This window comes from Amphiprion ocellaris, chromosome 1 (assembly GCF_022539595.1).
Source record: "Amphiprion ocellaris isolate individual 3 ecotype Okinawa chromosome 1, ASM2253959v1, whole genome shotgun sequence".
NCBI lineage: Eukaryota > Metazoa > Chordata > Actinopteri > Pomacentridae > Amphiprion > Amphiprion ocellaris.
The window spans coordinates 13501969-13523091 of record NC_072766.1 but is presented as its reverse complement, the minus strand read 5'-3'; the positions used below and the strand labels follow the sequence as shown (position 1 = coordinate 13523091).

General features: G+C 41.8%; 1 protein-coding gene across 1 annotated transcript; it reads left to right on the top strand.

Moving 5' to 3' along the window:
* The first annotated feature begins 676 nt into the window (after positions 1–676).
* Positions 677–20666, top strand: LOC111587675 (stereocilin). Its single transcript, XM_023297733.3, has 30 exons — positions 677–1211; positions 1619–1778; positions 1876–3003; positions 3623–3647; positions 3745–4324; positions 4410–5297; positions 5388–5450; positions 5544–5669; positions 5992–6158; positions 6235–6421; positions 7686–7801; positions 8321–8453; positions 8564–8746; positions 9131–9169; positions 9249–9425; positions 9780–9929; positions 11779–11837; positions 11982–12105; positions 12245–12327; positions 12435–12570; positions 13067–13269; positions 14940–15030; positions 15148–15319; positions 17062–17231; positions 18215–18370; positions 18490–18632; positions 19089–19237; positions 19478–19575; positions 20207–20354; positions 20493–20666. Exons 2-30 carry the CDS (start codon positions 1679–1681, stop codon positions 20579–20581), a joined length of 5883 nt encoding a protein of 1960 aa, XP_023153501.2. The 5' UTR covers positions 677–1211; positions 1619–1678; the 3' UTR covers positions 20582–20666.
* Positions 20667–21123: the final 457 nt, after the last annotated feature.

The following is a 21123-nucleotide window of genomic DNA, read 5'->3' as shown; positions in this document are numbered from 1 at the left end:
AGGTCCTCTTTGACCTGAAAGCCAAATGTCACTCTCAGTGTCATAAAATAACAAAACAAACTAAACAAAATCCCTCAGTAATATTTAAATGAACCCACCAGGATTAATCTCTCAGCAACTCATCTCAGGGTCAATTTGAGGTCGTCATGCGTTTACCTCTCCATCAGGAAACGCGGCTAAAAGTTGGACTCAAACCAACTATTCCAATCTCAACAGCTAGTTTCACCAGCTGATTTCCCCACTGCCATGACTGAGTTTCCAGCAGAGAGAGGAGGGACGTATGGGGCAGATCCGGTTTCTCATTGACTAGTCCCGTGGTGAATCGAGCCCTGCTACACTGAGTGATCGCTGTTCCCTGCGGCATCAATAATACAGGAGGAAGTTATTGTCCCTGTGCAGGCCACAGTATCATACAGCTAAAGCCAGTGGAGGGAGGGGGTGGTCCTTTCACTCGGCCCTCTAGGGTTTCAGGGCCTGCAGACAGTGGTCTGACTCTGGGGAGCCTCTCCTCTGCCCTCGCACAGGCCCCGATTGTAAGTCGGCCTGACCGAGGGATAAATGTGTCTAAACAGTGACAGCCTGCACAGTCCTGCTGGCCTGGGCTGGTCGGTAAGACTACACCCCCCAACAAACCCAGTGTGACCAGATGAGATGACTCCCAGCTCAATAGAGAATTAGTCAGTGGGAGACATTGGACAGTTAGAGAACGGGATAGATATCCTGGGTGTGATTAACATGATCCAGATTTTTGTCTTGTTTGAGTATCTCGCTGAATATTGTGACCTTCCTGTAGCCTCAGATGGTCCAAGACACCAAATTGGGAAAAACAATATATTGCACAACCACATTTAAGCAGTGACCTATGAGATTTAGACATATGCTTGCTATATCCGCCTGCTGTGTTGCATTATCTGTACATTATCAGTAGAAAACAACCAACTAACATGAAATATGAAGCCATAAATCAACCTTATCAACAGAGACAAAAAAAAGCAAGTGCCCCAAACAGCTAAAACAACAGAGCGACAGAGGACAGAGGTGGGAGGGGTGCAGAAGGAGAGTGAAAGGTAGAGAAAGTCAGAGCGATGGTGAAATAGAGAGTGCCGCTCAGAAGGAGGTCAGCACACTGTGTGTTGACACGGCTAAGTTTATGGAGATGCTGGCAAACGCTCAGGAGGATACTTAAGGACATGAATGGATCGTAACTGCTGGTGAGTTCTGAAAATGTTTTCTTATCATTTCTTCCATCATTTGGATTGATCTTTGACGTTTTGCTTTAACTGAAACTGGTGTATCCTGCTATTCTAGTCAGCATCATGTATTTATCTGTTTACTTAACTTTCCTACTTCACATTCATAACTTTTCTTTGGACACTTTTCACATCACATATGGACCTTTAATTTCTGAGTATTATAGCTTGTAAAACTTAATTACATTAGAGATGGCTGTTTTAGTAGCGATGCAGGGAAAGTGGTAAGGTGATGTGGTAGCCAGTCATTAAGGTTTAATATCCCCTCTCTGCTGAGATACTTTACTCCTTGAGTCCATCCCATCACTTAAGATGAAAAAAAAAACCCACTGCATGCATTTAAACAGAAGTTTATGTGAAATCAACAGGAAAAACATCCCAAAGAAAAAGATGTGACACCATTGTGTCACTGTGCACGCTGGCATGAGATGAAGATGGCAGAGAAAGGGTCAGGGATGGCCACTCTTAGATTTACAAGCATCATAGTTTGTGCAGTTTTACTTGGACAAGGAGCCCCTCAGAAGACAGGTGAGTTCTCCACCAGAACATGGCACCAAATGCAATATTTGCAAACTTATCCGTACGTGTTTATCATGAAATGCTCTCTCCAATGGTGCTGTTTCAGGAGGTAGTAAAGAGGACCAAAGAGAAGCCATTCTGAGGGAGATCATTTCAAAATGGAGTAAAGGAAGTGGTCAGAATCCACAGAAACCTCCTCCAGAAACAAACAAGGAGCAGTCTGTACACACTTGGGTGAGGAATATCGTTGGGAGCTTAAAGACACTCGGCCTGCTTCCCACCAAGAGCCTGCCTTCACTCAACAAGCCGATTGACAAACACCGTCTCTCCGGCTTCCTCTACAACATCTCCCTGTACCTCCAAGAGATGGGTGCTGAGCTGGAGGAGCTGCCAGCGGAGCCCGATGAGGAGCAGCTGTGGGAGAAGGTGCTGCACTACTTTCTCCAGTCTGAAGGGACACTGAACCAGTGGAATGGCTGGGTGCCACCCAGGCCCAGTGTCAGGGTGCAGGACTGGTTTCTGTCCCTGAGAGGCAGCCCACACTGGGACTGGCTGCTGGGGCTGCTGCAGAGTCTTATCAGTCTGTCAGAGCGTCAGCCTCACAGACCCCTCTTGAGTTTCTTATCTCAGAACTGGAGGACAGTGAGCGCTGTGCTGGAGGCTGCCCTTCAGGCTCTGGTCAGTGGGACGTATGGTCAGGCCAGCGCAGGCCTGCAGGGCTTCATCTGTGCTCTGAAGGGTCGCAATGACTGTGCCTTCAGTGTTAGCTGGCTTCAGCAGCTGCTGCAGTTTCTAGAAACACGCAACTGGAAGCCCGTGGTCAGTTTACATCCAGCAGGAGAAGCTGCTGAACACACTAAAGGCACGGGCACATATGGACGTTTGAAGCCCTTCAGTTTGCCTCCTGAGGCCATGAGGCAGGATGGGTTATCTGGGAATGCATCTGTGGAAGACATGATGGCCACAGAGGATGAACCAGACTCCATGCAAAGCTTACTGCTGCAGGCATTGTCACGTTCAGGTGGAGGAGAACGAGGAGGCCATTTCGCTCAGAAAAATGTAGCTCTTGTGCAGAGTTTGGATGGGCTGAGGACGGGCCTTCTGCACAGAGTGGGGAGTTCTGTCTATGGTAACCTGAGGAAGAAAGTGTCCCGAGTTACCATGGCGCTGCTTGATGATGTCAGCAGCCTGGTGGAAGTGCCACAGCCCAACCTTCAGGGCCGGTGCTCAGTGGGTGAGTAGGAGCAGAAGTAGGGATAAAATTATTAGAGTTAAGAACTTGTAAACTTTAAACAGAAAGCTCACTATAAAGGAAAACAGGCATCACTGGGTGTTGTCAGAATACTGTAAGTTGCATGCGTTTATACACACAATACGATATCATCCTTAGATAATTAGAAGAGACCAGCCTCCAATTATAGTTTATTTGACATATGTTGCTGTACGTGTGATTGACATTCAGATACTTTGCTTTCCAGAGACTGAATAATATACTTTCAAGGTAAAAAGAAAGTCATGCATTGCTTAGATTGATCAGCAAGAAAAAAAACATTAACGGCCTCATAAATTTGGCCCTGACTTCACCTGAGAGATCCAAGAGAGAAAGTGACAGTGACTGACACTGCTTTAAAATCTTTATAATCATCCCAGCTAGTGAAGGCATCTGTTGTTAGCCCAGCTAATCTCTTTATCCTCTCACTGATGTCCGTAACATTATATCTTGGGCATTGTTAGCTGCACTGCACTGTTACATCAGCCATAGTTGTGTTCTGCTGGAGCTTTCAGCTGCTTTTTCCACCACTCATTCACTTTGATTTTCAAATAACGTGTGTTTTTCATTGATCTGTTTGAAGGTGACCTGAGACAGCTGATCTTATGGTAAGGCATTTTAGGAAAGTGACTGCATTTTACAAGTTTGACTGTAAACTGTTGGTAAAATGGATTTCTTGCCTTTGGTCTGTCCTTGCATATGTAGGGGGATACGCAATAATGTGATGTGGAACACTCAGGCTTTGGGCGTCAGCTCCAAGGGCCTCCCAAGTTCACTCCCGTTCCTGTCCTGTCCATCCAATGAAAGAGATGAGTTGAGATCACGACAAACAAAAGCTCAGGCCTCTTCCAAAACAGCTCCTTCTTCAGAAACAATCTCCAAACAAAAACGCCTTCATGAACCCTCCGCCACATCTCGCAGCCAGCTCAGACACTCACAAGCAGGGAAGAGGGAAAGTAACAACTATCTGAAAGAGATGGAGTTCTCCACCTCTACAGAAATCCTGGAGGCAGCGTGTAATGAATCCATCCCAGGCCTGACAGGCGTCTCTAACTTCACCGTATTCCTCTATTGTAAACTGTTTGAAGGGGAGAATGGTTCAGTTAATCCAGAAATCGCTCAGATGGGGCTCGACCTGCACGCTACATGCTCCGATGCAGCTTGGTACCTGTCTGCTGCTGAGGAGGACTTCCTTTGGGTTCACGTCTGCAGTGAGTTCTTTGCTCATGAATTTAACAACACGGTGTGTGCCAACTCCTCTTTTTGGCTGCAGAGAGCACATCAGGTGATGGAGTGTTTTTGTGCATTATTTGTTTTAATAAAAAATCCCCTGAATACATATTAACTCATTCCTATTTTATTATTTGCAGGCTGCACTGACAAAGGACTATAGTTTTTTTAACCAAACAAGCATAGACGACCTGTGTGTGCAGCTCTCAGGTGATGCAATAGGGAGTCCAGGGCTCGATGACAGCTGTCTGGCTCAGCTAAGCAGCAGGTCACTCAGTGCCCAGGCTTTCAGACACTGCTTCCTGCCCAACAACTCAGTCCTGACCTCAGCTCTGTGTGGCAGAGACTCCTCTGAGCCACACCGGTCTTTGCCAGAAGGCAGCTGGGCCGCAGCGTACTGCTCCAAGATGCACAACTTCTCCCATGAGGACGCCTCTGTGGAGACTTGTCAGTACAGGGAGTGGACCGTGCATCATTTCACCAACTCCACTGTCCTGGAGCTCTGCGGACAGACACATGGACTGAGAGAGTACATCTGTCTAAATGCCACACTCTACCATCAGCTGTTAAGATTAAAGCCTCAGCTCGCTGATGTCTGTGCTGATCTGCAGGCAGAACAGGAAGCCAGGAAGTGTTTCCTTCAGAGGTTTTTTGACATGCTCCCAGCTCCGTATGAGTTTGACACATCGCAGCTGTGTGTGGACCCGGCCCCACTGCTGGCAGACGTTGTGCACAAGCTGAGTGTGTGTGAGGTCGAGGGAGGACAGCGTGAGGGTTTTTTAGTAGCTCTGGGATATGTGCTGCGAGTATTGGACTTCATGGTAGGCCTCTCTTCAGGGCTGGATGAAGGGGAAAAGGAGGCGAGACAAGGTCTGGGTCAGGCCATCCTCCTCTCCAGCCTCCTTGACAACACGTCCTGGTCCACGCTGCAGCCAGAGGCGTCCATGAGCGTCCTTCACACAGTGGGAGTCTTCCTGCGCAGAGAGCAGAACGCCACTCTGAAAGAGGACCTGCTGAGCTGCTTCAGTGTAAGATACGGTAGCTGGCTGACACACAAACACTGTCTCACACACACACACTCACAATGAGTGAATAACCTGTTTCTGCTGTCGCATCAGCCTGTCCTTTGGGACCTCATCCAGCGGGATGACAACTCATCTGCACTCAGGGTTCTGCTGCAGGTACTGGCCTGTGCAGCTATATTCATGTTTTACATTTCACAACACATCAGTTCGCTGAACACTACATTTAGGTGAATAACTTTATCTCACCAGGAGTACCTCCAGATGCCCAGAGACAGCATTCGTACTCTGGTGATGTCTGCTGAAAAAGATGCAGTCAAGAGATTTCTCTCCCATATGCATCAAAGTTGGGACCAGCTTCAAGTTGAAACCAGTCAGGTGTGTAATTCAACTTCTTAGACAGCACTCAGTCGACTCTAAATTGACAATGCTTTCTCTTTTTAATGCTGCTAATTGACAAGTATTGATAAATGACCTCTTGTTGATTTTTCTCATTAAAACTGTCCATCACAATTTAAGAAATAAAAATGATTTGCAATGTCTTTCTATGATGCATATTTCTTTCAGTTTGTGGGTGTTGCTATGTGTTGTGCTGTATCTACTTTATCTGAATGCATGTCATGGCCCATGCATAGTTAAAGAGGGCCAGACTGAATACACTGATGGGTTCCTCATCCCGTTGTTTTGTTTTCTCTGTCAGGCCTCTCAAAAGGAGTTGCAGGCCATGGAGACAATGACCGCTGCTTTCATCCATAAGTTCCCCCGAGTGACCCCAGAGCTGTTCGTGGATCTTTCTCAGTTCATCCCCTTCATGTCCGTGTCCGACATCATGAGCTTTCCAGCCTCACTGATTGTTAACGACAGCGTGTGAGTTGCAGAGAATCTTATTTAATGTAAAATGTGTCACTTCTCCAATACTAACTGCCTCTGTGTTGCCCTTTAGGTTGACAGCCATTCGTGACCACAGCTCAGGGATGAAGTCGCTGCAGAAGAAGGCTTTTGTAAAAAGACTCCTGCAGTCAAGTGTGGTGGGGGATGTCCCAACGTGGCCACCATACTTTCTCAGCTCCATCCTCCCACTTCTGCCTTACCTCCCAATCAGTCACTTTCAGCAGCTGACATCACAACAGGTTAGAGGGCATTTCACTGATTTAAAGCTCTTTACATGACTGCTGAGTCCTTTCACAGATCTCAGATGTGGTGAGATGATGAGTCAAGAAAGTGATTTAACCTTCAGCCTACAAAGTTATTTTGCAAAGAAGAAATACTGATTGGGTCCTTGGGAAGATCAAGTTCAAATTACTATAAGAAGCAGCCATCAAGGGAAAATATTAACTTATTTTTTCTCAAAGCATTAGTAATTGTGTATATAATGCAAACTGAAAAAAGATCTTCATGATTTTGGGAACGTTATAGTTCATTTGTATATTGATATAATACAAATTAGAGCTTTTATCCCAAGTACAATCCACACTAGTTCTTAAAAGCTTCTTTACCATCCTTTGATTCTGATGTAATTTTGTTATCAGTATTTTGAAGTAAACAATGTTTGTGTAACACCAAATCTGGCTATCCTTAATCAGTTCGTTATCGTTCACTAGAAAAACAGCACTGATGTTGTCCAAACTATATTATCAAGATACTTTCTAAATTTATCACAACACAGCACATCTTAGGGGTTCTGATCTTGGACTGATTGGTGTGTTGGTCACGTTTTAGTCTTATCTCGTGCCATAGAAAATAAACATGTATTTTTATCACCATAAAACATAGATGATTTTCTGACTTTGAACTTCATTTTAGGCAGAGCAGTATTTAGGTTCAGTGACAGAGAAAATGAGGAGCTCTGTGTCTGTCTCCTTCAAAATGACTGACACAGTGGCTCTATTCCCCCTGAAGTGTGCGATATTTCAAATTAGGACCCATGGAGACATGAACTCAATAAATAGCTCTATAGCTCTATTAATAGCTCTATCTAATGAAGCTGCAAAGGTGGAATTGGATGCTTTTGACTGGGGTCCACAAGGATCCTGATGATGAATAATGATATGAAGTTACAGGGAACAAAATGATTAACAAAGTCATGAAAAATTGAAACGATAAAGTAAAGCACCTGTAAAATATAACAAGAAGTACAGCTTTAGGGTCTGTAGGCAAAGCAATTGGTAGGATGAGCGTTAAGAGAAACCCTGAAAAATGGATAAGAGGATCTTTTCAGAAATTGCATAAGGACTGTGGTGTGACCTTTATATTTAGCAAATTTTACTCATATGAGAGATTTCTGTTCATATGAGACACTTTCTGTTGTTCTTCTTATAATTTGTCACCCTCTATACAGCATGTAGCGATTTTTATTGTAGCTTGTTGCACCATTTAATCGATTGTCTCCTTTAGCTTACTCCTCTGGTGGAGTTGCTAGGCAACGGCAGTCTGGATGGTGTAAGGGGGCGCCATGTGCTTCGGACCCTCTTCAGTAAAAAGAAGAATCTGACCGGGGATAACATAATGAGGTGGGACTTGGTTATCTGACCTCATAATTACAGAGAAGTCACTTTACAACACCCTGCAAATGTTTCTGATATTAACCAAAGAGCTTTGTGTGAGTTACATCTGTCTTGTCTACTGAACTCATTTTCTTACATACAAAACATTTGCAAAACTGATTTTTTTTTTGTACTAAAGCTAAATATTATTTAACAAATGAAGTTGAGCTGCAGAACTTTATAGTACACATTCAGGGAGGCGGAGGGTCAGAACGAGCCTACAGCAAAATCTTCAGGTTGGTTGTATTAATGACTCGGGTCAGAGGTTTGTTTAGATATTGATGGATGTTGTTATACCAGATATGCAAAGCACATCGAATCTCTGCTTGTGCTGCGGATGTTATCTTTGTCTTTGTGTTGTGGTTTATTATATCTGCTATTATCTTAATTGTTAGCAGTCATTAATTTGCTGCATTTTTGATTAAAATCTTGCGCAATGAGAAATGCATTTTTCATCAGAAAGGTGACGAATAATGTCTTTTGCAGATTAGGAGTCCTTGCATGCTACCTGGATCCATCAGATTTGGGTTCGTATCTTGAGGACTCAGCTGTGTCCTCTGATCTGTGGCTGCAGCTGTCTCAGTGCATGTCCAAAGGGTTCATCAGTGCCAGTGGCAGGGTGAGGGGTTCAGAGGAACTGCTTTGAACCACTGAAATCCTGAGTTATTTCTTTTTTTTTTTTTTCACAAAATGTCCAACTAACTCTGTTTGACTGTGCTTTGTGGACAGTTGTCCTCCTGGTTGGTTCCAGCAGTTCAGAGCCTGAATGTCAGCAGCATGAATTCTCCAGAGCTGTCTGCTCTCAGCGGTTTACTGCCACAGTTAGGAGCTTCCTTCCTCATGTCTATCCCTTCACAACAACTCCTAGAAGTCCTGTCACAACCAGGATTACACAGATTTTCCCCAGCACAGGTCAGCAGGGAAGCAATTTTCTCATGTGGCTTCTTATCGTTTTTTCTTCTTCTGATTTCTCCCTTTCAAGTGCAAATGTATAAAAAAGGGTTTTTTTCCCCCATGAAAGCTTCAAAGCTGTCACATCAATCATTAGTTGTTTCTCTTAAAATGCTACACGGAACTGTGCTGCATCGCCGCTTTTCATCAAAAAAGAAAAGCAAACCTTGACTGAAAGATGTAATACATGCCTTTTTATCATAAGTGTCTACAGTTTATTGGCAAATTTCTAAAGAAAAAAAGAAGATAAACACTGATGGAATATGTGACCCATGTTAACAGTCTTAGAATGTGAACTTTTCTGTACTTTATATGCAAACTTATTCTTTTTAATACCCTCCTCAGGCATTTCAAATGTTATCCAAGATTTCAAAAGGCACCAACGTAAGTAGACAAATTAAAAATATTTGTGTTGAATTCCAGCCAGCTGCCCTCTGACTGCTGTGTTTCTCTCCTCTGCCAGCTCACCCTGGAAAAACTGTGCCGACTGAAGCCGTTATACTTTGGTCTGTCCCCTGCTGTGCTCAGAGACCTCCAGTGGCCTGAGATCAGTGAAGCTGCCCACTGTCGGTGCTGGAGAACGCTGCTAACTGAGCTTAAGCCTGGCCACAGAGCCATGCTATACAATGCAGTGCAGGAGGTGATGGTGCTTTGTTTCTTCCTCACATCACTTCTCGCTTTTCTAATCCTATTTCTTATAATTTGCTGTGCTCGAAGACACATCGGAGGTGAAAAGGATTTAACAGCTGATAAGATTCAGCAGCACCATCTTTCAGATTGTGTCTAAACACACGGGGAAATATCTCATTAAGAACAAACAAACAAAAAACCAAAAAAGGAGTAACGTTAAACTAATCTGGTGATGTAGAATCCCCAGAAGGTGTTCATTTGATCCACGTGTGAAGCCTGCTTTGTGTTTCTTAATGGGGCTTTAAAGGCTTCTCGGTTTAAATTTACAACGTCTTTTTTTTTTTTTCTGGTTGTGCGTCAACAGGCTCTTCACAGAGAAATGAAGAACATCACTCAGCAGGTAAACTGTCTTCTACCATTTGTCCCTCTGAGGAAGCTGATACAGGCAATGGATGGAGAAACCGTTTTGAGAGGCATCAGCATGTACAGAGACATAAACTGGTCACCACAGCAGGTACACATTTTACTTGAATCTGCCGGTGTGTGTTGCCTGTAAGTGTATTGATATAACAACAATGGACTGCCAGTTCTTGCACTAAAGAAGAAAATGTTACCAGCTTCGGTTTTCGCTCCCATTAATCTGCGACTCATTGGATATGCTTCAGATGAGCTTTTCAGGATATTAATACTCCATTCACATCAGCTGCCATCAAGCTAATTAGTTTGGATGTAGTACAATGGTGTGGAGGAGTGTAGCATAAATTAATAATGGCTACCTTAAAGGGATTTTGTCACAGCCAAGCGTGTATTAGGCTGCTTTCACCACCTGTTCTCAGTCTAACAAGACCTGTGTCAAATCAATAAAGATCGTCCTTTTCGTTTAGTAACTGCACTGAATATGTAATGTCCTGTGACATTCACTATCATACCATAAATACTGTAAATATTTTAGTTTTCAGTTAGTCAAAAATTGCTAAAAGCAGAAACGTCACATCAATCTGCCTGTTAAACTCTGCAACATTCTCTGTACAAGACTCTAATCTTTGCATGCTGTGAAAATGTAAGAAGCCAAATATGAGAAACATCAAAATATAGAAAAAAGTCTCACAACTAGTTATGAGAAAATGTCTTGCTCGACTAAAGTGTTCCACTTGACATCCAAAACATGACATTTAATCAAAAATCTTTTGAGTTTTAAAGACTCCACAGGCCTGAAAGGTGACATTTTTGCCTTCACAAAGCAAAGCAGCAGATTAGGGAATTCTTAGGATTAGGATTCTAAAAGTGGGCATGTTTTTCTTAAAAGTAATGAAACAGACGAATGAGAACATCCACAGAACCATCTGTCTGTTTGTGCATGATAAATGCCTATGTGGAGTGTTATAGATCCCACCATTTGCTGCACAAAAAGCCCTGTTAGTTTGATGAAAAATGAAAATGCTACAAATCATTTTATGCTCGAATGAAAACCAACTCACAGAGATTTACTGTGTATAAGAATGTGAAGTAATTTACATTAATTCATTAATGGAGGGTCAGATATAGTTAGTCTCCCATAGCCAGACCTGTAGCCTCACTGCTAGCACTGGAGAGTCAAATAAAGTCTATAGTCAAAATATATAATAATAGTGTGAATTTAGCGACTTCATCTAATAACTTAATGCCAGTCAGTCACATTCGGTCTTATTTACATCATGCCACTGTTAGTCTCACTTATAGCATATAATGGGCTGACTGCACCTCACTATCATTCTGCTGTAGAGGGAAAAATGCTCTGGTTTAATAGTAATTCTGTCAACCAGACGCAGGCGTACTGGATCGAGCTAAACAAAGGATGTGGCCACAGTGTTCCTGCAAAATAATGACAGGGGAAATGTGTTGGTGGAACACTTGCCTCCAAGGACATGAGCGCTGTCGTTAAAATATCTAATAATTCACTGGAAAAGAATAGCAGTGCTGCCTTTCTGCATGATCCAAATTCTCTGAAAAACTTGACATTTTCAGTGTTGTTTGCTGCTGCATGAAGGTTGTTGTTGTTGTTTTTTGTTGTGAAGGGGATTTTGAAAATGGAAATATGCGGATAGCAACAGGAGAGGAGAAACCCTTGTGAAATGTGCAGCCCAATGGCTGGCTTATACACTAGGAGAGTCAGACTACATCACTGTTCTGGCCAAGCATGTTTTAAAATTTAACACAGAGAACACTTAAAATTGATTTGCTGTAAAGGGGAACATGTACATACTTGCATGACTGGTCCCTTATAATAACTACAAACTGGTTTAACGTTTGTGATTCAAATCTTTTTTCAGTTTAGAGTAAATCACAGTCAGAATGCTGTCTGACATTTACTGTTTTCTCTATAGGCTCAGCTGCTGTTCAGTAAGATCCAAGAATTTCAAAATATTACCAGCAAGTCAGTGAAGTAAGTTTGACTGTAAAAATGTATTATTTTTAATTAGCAGATTGAAGTAAAACCTCAGAACACACAGATACAGTCATGAGCAGTCATGAGGTCATATACTTTCTTGATAAATATTGTAAATAATAACCTCCCTTTAACTTGTAGATCTTTGGGTCAGATTGCCGGTGGAATGAGCTGTGACTTTTTGAGGCTTTGGATCAATGACACAGATTTTGCAGAACTGCTTCAGTTTGTCAGCGAGCTGCCTGGAGGTACAAGACCTGCTCTGGTGAGAAACAAACTTCAACAGTGCTCAAACTCTTTATCACAGCCTCCAAAATGGAGTCACAAAAATGAACGTCTCCATAGAAATTGAACATGTAGTTTTAATACTTAGAAGTTCAGACATGTTTTGTCTGTTTTGACAGCGAAAATGTATTGTGGAGGAACTGAGAAAACAGCCTGACCTCGACCTCAACGCCTTGAGTTCTGGATTTGCTGCAGCATTACCGTAAATATCTCCCTATTAAACATCCATTTTACTCTTTGCTGTACATAAATGTTGCATGGTTTATGCAAAGATTACCACATTTACACCTCTCTTCTGTTTTTTTTCAGAGTGACAATGTTAGAGAACCTCTCTAATGCATCCTTCAGAGCCATTCTGGACCACATTCAAACCCACTTTGCTGATTTCCTCAAACTGCCACGTTATAAACAGACAAATTTAGCTGAGAAGGCCGTAACTGAGCTGGTAAAACACCATCATCAGCTATACAAACATTCCATTAATTTAATCTTTTAATATTTTACAAGATGAGCAGGATTTGACACACTGCAGTATGTTTTAAGTAGAAAAGTGTGACAGGAACCAACTGCTAATTTATAAACATCATTAAGCTGAAATAGAAATCCTACATTAACCTTGGTGTTAGTAAAATGATAAACCACCACCATGAGATTTCAGAGCAAGCTGGAACTCAGAGATTCTATTTCTGGTTAACTTAAATCATGGCTTGCATCGGTAATGGTGAGTCATGTGTTTGATTTGTTTTAGCACGTTAATGGGGCAGAAAGAATAAAATACATTTGTTGATTCAGGCAAGCAGCTACAGAGGGAGAAACAGATGGAGAGAGGGATTCACAGCATAACCCGCCTCATCCTTTCAACAGTTTTTCCAACAAGTGAAGTCATATCAGTGTGAAATCCTGGTAATCCAGGCCCACTCTCTCTATGCGGTGCTCCACAGGGCTCTTCTTCGGCTGAGGGGATGATTGATGGCACCACTCTGGACATCCTGGGGCCTTTGCTGCCTTTCTTGGACCGGGACAGTTTGGCTCTAGTGGACAGAAGAGCTCTGACTCTGCGGCTGGAGGAGATAAGAAGTTTCTGTGTCCCTAAAGAGGCTCTGAGAGATATCAGTGCTCTGCTCACTCAGAGAGACCTGCTCGGGTAAAGCAACACATCTGTAGGAGACCGTGGGCTTGACAGTTGGGTCAATAATACGTCAAGAGGAGATTTATTCAACTGGCTACATGCATTCAAGAAGCACTGAAGCGCTGAAAAAGTGATATATTCTGGAAAAAACACATACTGTTAATAACAAATGTGTGACATGCATGCATTTGTCTTATTTAAGTCAGTAAAACAGAAACAGAAATCTGCAGGTCATGATAGCCTGCATATACCAGTTTAAAATATGACAAAGGATTATATTCAGGATGTCCAGTAATTTTGAAAATATGATGTCTATTTACTTAACAACAATTACAACAGCAAGAAACAACCGCAGACAAAATTATTCATGACATGTAAGGAAATAGTTAATTTGTTCTGTGGTGTTTCAGTCTGTAATGGCTTAATTTCTGATAACAAACGTTGACTTGAAGGCTGAAAGCTGATTATAATGTTTACATTCTAGGAAATATTTCAGAGTGACTGTTGTTGACTATGTTGTGAGTCAATGGCCCAATCCCAATTTATAAACCGACAGGCTTTCTTTTTGTTTTCAAGATATCTTTTGGCCTTTTTGCTGGCTTTATTTGATAGGTCAATGGAGAGAGGCAGACAGGAAAGTAGGGAGAAGAATGAGGGAAGACAAGCAGCAAAGGTTTTGACCAGTTGAGCTACCTGGGTGCCCAAAACTGACAGACTTTGAGGTGCTTTCTTGCTATGTGCATATTGCTCAACTGTCAAATGGAGGAGAGGATGAAGATTTTTCTATGCTTTTATGCCTTTCTGTGAGTCTACATATCTGCATTTATTCTTGGGGGGTTTTGAACTTCGTTTTCAATGAAACTGGTCACATATAAATGTGGTTGAATGTACGCAAACTGAGCATAGATGGTGCAAGGAAGAAATCCACTAGACAGTCTGTCTGTTAGTGACAGCATGTGGCCGCTTGCTGTTTTCTGCATTGCATTTGCAGATATTCATGACATCCTGCACTGAGAATTAAACATGAGTCTAAATTCATTTTTTAAAAATAGGATGTGTTGTTTCCAAGCAATGTGTGCTGTCAGGAGAGTGTGACCTATTCCTACTTTTTATTTCAAGCCCTCATGAACCCATACTCAAGATCTACAGCTGTGACACCAGTGAAGTCTGTAAGGGTTTAGTGATAGAGCTTAGGTGTGGATATTGGGATTGGACCTATACTATACAAGCAGCAGTTTCAGCTAATGTTAGCATGCTAACATTTGTTAATTTGCAAATTTCCCAGTAATAGTTTGCGGTTACATCTGAGGTTGATGGAAATGCAGCCCAGATCATTTAGCAGGTTTTGGGAGACATGAATGGCTCGGTTTTTATGGCAACTTTTAGTGCAGGTGATCATTAAAGTAACTGAGAATTATCCTCTGAGGATCATGAACGACTGCACGTAAACTAATGACAGTTCAAATGGTTGTTTAAAAATTTCGATCTGGACCAAACTGGTGGACAGAGCGACAGACAGATGGACATCACCACAGCAAGGCTTAAAATTCACTCACAAGTGAATGATACTGACCTATGAAATACACAGTTATTGAAAACAAAATGATTTCTATATGAGTTTGTGATAGTTAGAGTTACAAGTAATACATAAGGATATCAGGATATTTGTGCTTTTATTCTACCAGAGATCCATCCAAATGGCAAACTGGGGATGTTGAACATTTGGGCAGGCTGGTGTTTGCTCTTTCAACAAAGCAGATTAACTCCATTCCACTGGTAAGCGTCCAAAGTCATCAGCCCATGCCAGTCATTAATTTAATTTTTACTTTCACCAGTTCTCCAAGACGTATCCTGACCACGATGAATTTATAATATGTGTTTTTAACCGCACAGACAGTGTTGAATAAGGACATAGTGGAGCAGGTCCTGGTGGGTCAAAGGCGGTGGGAGGACAGCGTGGTTGGTAGAGTCTGTGTTAGTCAGTGTGTGGACCAGCATCGCCTCAGACAGCAGACTCAGAGTCTCATTCGAGGGATTGTCAAAGCACGAAGCAGGAGAGCAAAAGGTGCAGTTCATATTTCCTAAAACTTATTCTGTAGGTTTATACTGTCTAATGCATTTGACATGAAAAATAGCTCTGTTGTTTCAGTCATGGTGCACCACTACACAGTAAATATAGAGCCTATAAAAAGTGTTCCTTTTTTATTGGTTTTCCATGTCAAATCTTGTTTTATATATTTTTGTTTTTTTGACAAGAATTTACAAAACAAAGACTCATGTTAAAGTGAAAACAGAGTTCTATAAAGCAATGTCAGCTAATTAAAAATATTAAAAGGTAACATAAGTAATTGCATAAGAGTTCACCCTGTTTACGTCAGTATTTAGTAGTTACATTTTTGGCAGCACTTACAGCCCTGAGTCTTTGAATAGGTCTCAATCAGCCTTGCACATCTGCGTTTTTACCTCACTCTTGTTTTCAAAACTTTCAGGTTGAAAAGGCAGTGCGACTGAACAGCCCTTTTCAAGTGCAGCCACAGATTCTCATTTGGATTGAGGTTTGGACTCTGACTCAGTCACTCCAGAGCAAAAACCACTTCTGTTTAGCTTTGGCTGTAGGCTTCGGGTAATTGTCTCACTTGAAAACAATTCTTCTACCAAGTTACAGTTCTCTTTCAGACTGCATTGGATTGCCATTCAGGATTCCCCTGTACTTTGCTGCATCATTGTTCCCCTCTACCTTTACAAGCCTTCCAGGACTTGCTGCCGAGAAGCATCGCAATGACATGATGCTGCCACCACCATGCTTCACACCTGAGATGGTGTGTTTGTGATGATATGCAGTGTTTGGTGTCCACCAAATGTAGCGTCTAGTCTGGTGGGCACAAAGCTCAGTTTGGTCTCATCAGACCAAATAACTTTCTTGCAAATGACTTCAGAATCTCCTTCGTGCCTTCTGGTGAGCTGTATTCAACATTGAACATGAGTTTTTTCCAGCAGTGGCTTTCTCTGTCATTTTCCCATAAAGCTTTATCTGGTGAACTCGGGCAACAGTTGTTGTATGCACTGTCTCTTTCACCTCAGCTGCTGAAGCTTGTAACTCCTTCAGAGGAGTCATAGGTGTCTTGGTGGTCTCCTTCACTAGTTCCTTTCTTGCATCGTCACTCAGTTTTTTAAGTACAGTTGTTCTAGGCAGAGTTATGCATTCACCACGTTACTTTATAGTCTTAGTGATAGATTTTCACTGTACCTCTGGGGATATGAAGTAACTTGGAAATTTTCTGGTATCTGTCCCCTAACTTTTGCTATTTATCAGAGTTACTTGGTGTTCTTTAGCTTTCATGGTATAGTTATAGACATTAGCACTGATTCGCTAGTGGCTGGACCTTCCAGATACAGATGTCTTTATACTAAAATCCACTGAGACACATTTACTGTGATCAAATGATCTCCATTTCACTAATTGTATGACTTATAGCACCAACTGCCTGCTCCTATGTTAAATTAGGTAAGGTTCAAATGGGATGAATACTTCTACCATCACCTTTAATACATTTAATATTTTCAATTAATTGACATTACTTTGCAAAACATCTGTTTTTATTTTAACATGACAGAGAAGGATTTTATTTGTAAATTCTTGCCAAAATGCCAAATTGAACTGACCATGAATCAGTGATGAAAAGCAGGGCTGAACACTTTTTATAGGCGCTGTAATGCCTCAAATGACCAGCAAAACTTCTTTGTGGAAGTTTCTGTTGGCATCATTTCACAGAATTCATTCATCTTTTTTTTTTTTTTTTTGCGCAGTGCCAGTTCCAAGCTGTGCAGACATTAGAGGGACGTTTCCTTCAGCTTGGACACCCACTCAGCTCAACCGTATGTCACAGGAGGAGCTGAAATTGTGTGTAGAAGTTTTTGGTGGGGATTCTTCGCTGAGCTCCGAACAGCGCCGGTCACTATGGGTGAAACTCAAGCAGGTCAGTCACAATTCTTCCTACAAAAGATCACACAACATTTACAATGCCTCAGCTCGTGATTTTTTTTATTTTCACCCTCAAGGCAGCTGCACACATTGTTCTTCTCCACACTAGTAGAAACACATCATGTTCTCTACGATGGATTATGCAGACACCATTTGGGTCAGTCAGGAACAATGTCTCACCTCTTGTCTCACTTGTTGTGCAGCTGTTCTGTCTCTCCTCCCTGCTAAGATCTTGTCCCCATCAGGTGTGTATAAACATTCAAGCACAATTCTCAGTAGAAATCCATAATCTCTTGAGGTAATCAAAATTTGACAAGCGGTGTCTGAGAATTTCTCTTTTTTAAATTAGCTGCAGGGTGAAAGTGTAAAGACAAAGTAATAGGAACAATAAACCCATAGTCATGTCCTGGCTGAAGTGTTTTAACTGTTCAAGCCCCAGGCATTTCTTTTTGTGAGACGTCCACCTGAAAAAATATCCTCATTCCTAGTCAGTAACAGCTGCAACACTGTGAGGCCAAAATGAACAGCCTTTGGCTCTCCGGAGAAGAGACACTTGGGAGAATTTTGAAATGCAATAAGTCATCTTATTCTAATCACCAGACCAGAGAGAGATTTGGAAACCTTCAGCAAAAATTTGACATTTTTTACTTCTGCCACATCGCAACTATAAATTGGAGAGTAAACAGCCTTATAAAAATGCGTCACTGACACTATGATTAAACCTGTTCTAAAAATCCTCAACTGCAAAATCTGATTCAACAGAAGGAAAGCACAAAAACGCTGCATCCATTTCAGTCATACTACTGCCAGGTGGCCTCTTAAGTGAATGTGCCACACTTGGCAAACTTTGAAAAACGGTGCCAGTTGTGTTTTCATAGCAGACATGGCCTGATCCCAGCACAGGCATCTCCAGGGTGGAAAAGTTAATATTCACATAATCTGTGTTTGAGCCATGCTGTGCTCTTTGATTCACTCCAGTCCTTCAGTCCAGTGAGGGAGCTGAGAGCTGATCAGGTGTTGATGCTGGGCTCAGTGGTGACTGAGATGGGAGAGAGAGAGCTGCAGGACGCCAATCTCACCGATCCAGGTGTGTTGGCTCATCTGGGCACGCTGACAGACTGGAGCCCTAAAAAGGTGAACTGTGACTTCTTATTTTGATACAAATTCATTCTTCAAGTAAATGACAGGGTCACAGGATGAATACTTTAATATGTCTATAAATATGTTTCAAATGTTCCTGTTTGACTTTCCAGACGAGAGCAGTGATTTTAAGTGTGATGCGGAAACGCAAACTGAAAGCGGAGCAGTTAACGGCTGTTGATCTGGCGCATTTTGGCCATCTGATCTGTGGTCTGTATCCCTCCGAGATGAAAAGACTGAGCTCCTACAACCTGAGGTCAGTCAAATCACTGATTTATGATTACCAACACTCAAACATTGCTATAACACTTAGCTCTTGGTATAATATATAATTTATCAAAGCAAGAGACAGAGGAAAGTCCTAGAACTCAAAATAATTTCTGCCTGTATTGCAAACAGATTGAAGAATTATCCACTATATTCCAGGAAGCAATGACACAAACAGGTATATACCAAGTACAATCACAAGACATTAACTAAAAGGAAGGTGAACAAAGTTGGACACGTACATAAAAGTTGGAATAGCAATTAAACTTCTTCCTGCAGCATTGCAGAATTACTTGCTTGTGGTTTTAGAAAGAAATGAACTGACATCAGGTAAACCTGCTTACAGATGCTAACCAGCAGTAGGCTGGAGCACATTTTCTCAGCAAAACATTTTGCATATCCTCAAAGGAGGATAAAGCCCTAAATCGTTTCTCTCCAACTGCAGTATGGCCGTCCTGTTCCTGCGGGACACGTCCCTGCCATGCACAGAACAGCAGATGGAGGCGTTGACAAGCTGTTTGTCCAGACCGGAGGCCTTTGGTCCAGTTAGTGCTTGGGGACCCGAAGTTTTCACTGAAATTGGGACATTGGCAGGTACAGTAGAGCACAATATCCCTGGGAGTGTAAACTTTTTTGTGATCAACTTTTTAAATTGTTTTTTCAAAGAGTGAGGATGGAGGGAGAATGAATTGACACTTCCTGGATGGATAGGTACAATTAAAAGCATCCCTCAGGGTATAGCTTTGAAAGCAAGGCTTTTTGTAAACTCTTCCTGCGATTTGAAATGGGAAACATTAATTATGTGACTACAGTATTTTGTCTTTCTCTGTCCAGCGGGCCTGCCCGACTTGGTGCTGTCAGCTCTGCTACAAGAACAAGTGGAAGGAATCACCCCTGAAGCTGTTGCTTTGATGCAACCCAAAAAGATGGCAGTGAGTTTCACTCATCATTTTATTATTCTTTATTCAGACTAGTCTGCAGTTCTACTGTATTGCTTAGCTTCACACGAGATAGACACCTTGTGGCACCAATTAGAACATTTTGGCTCAAATTGTTTAATTTGGAGATACTATATTTAGCAACTATAGTCTTTTAAGCTGAAATATAGAGGTATCAGTAGTGCTTTTTTATGTTCTGACATATCACATCTGGAAAAGCACAGATATAAATGATCAACATTAGCAAAATTTCATGTAATTGCTTCAGTTTCAGGGTCTTGGTGTTATGTGCACTTACTGTCACAAATGGACACTTACTATTACAACTGAATATGTCTTATGTGAAAAAGGCAACAGCATCATGATTTAATCATAAATGAGATTTGTTAAAAGCTAAATGATGCGTGTTATTTAGCAGGAACCTTCTTTATGATATTCAATAAGAAAAAAATGCACAGAGTACTTTCAAGCAATATTATACAAAATATAAGACAATTTTTTAAAATTACTGCATACTTTGGAAACAACAGGGGAATGTAAAGCCAAGGGAAACACAGTTGCCATATTACGCCTGCATTCCTGGCAATAAAACAGACAGTTTTTGTGTTGGATATCCACCTGACAGGTGGTGTTTAGTGCAGTTCAGTTGTCGTGGTTGAGCGTGGAGCAGGCGTGGGCCGTCACTGACGAGCAGTGGGCAGAGCTGGACACTGAACAGAGACATGCTGTTGGACTGGCTCGGTACGAAGGAGACGTCCTGCTGGAGCTGAGAGGTGTGTCTGTAGAAAAAAGTATAAACTTCCTGTTGGTTAACCTCTTGAGGGTGTTCCTTAATTTTCATGATCCTTGTTTCTATGCGACAGTGACTATAATGTGTGGTGTGTTCACGCTGTGTTCCTCTGATTCCACAGGTAGAAACTCAGCTCCAGCAGCCCTGAGCACAGACAGCCTCACTTTATGCTCACTGGCTCTGTGCCTCTCGTCATGGCAACTAATTTAAAACGCTGGAACAGCGTTTAATTGTCCCTTCGACCTTCCTTGGTATCGTATTTGTACTTCAAATAAATATTTTGAACTGTACTGTTCTTCTCTGTGTTGGACTTTTCATTTACATCACATTTGATTGCACTTTGCTGTGTGTGTTTCACTTCTATGTGAATTACCAGCTTGGCAGAATGTAAATCAATGTATGTGACTTTACTATGTGCATTATTCTTCTGTTAGAACAATCCCAGGAAGCAGCGAGGCAATGATTCATGTTTGATTGTTTGACAGGGGAAAAGCTGTATTTATAGGTTGTATGACCAAGCAAACAAACTTGAGGTGATATTTTATTGCATTAATACGCTGTGTGCAGAAACACTGAAGTCTGTAATATGGAAAAATATAATTGGCATGAAGAACATATAATAGACCTCTGAAATCACCCATTTATTTATAACTAATGTTGGCTCAGTAATCTGCTTATCATGGCAACCTGTGACCGCCACGGGAATCTTCCTCAGTAGGATTTAATTTGCAAATTTTATTTCAGAAATGCTG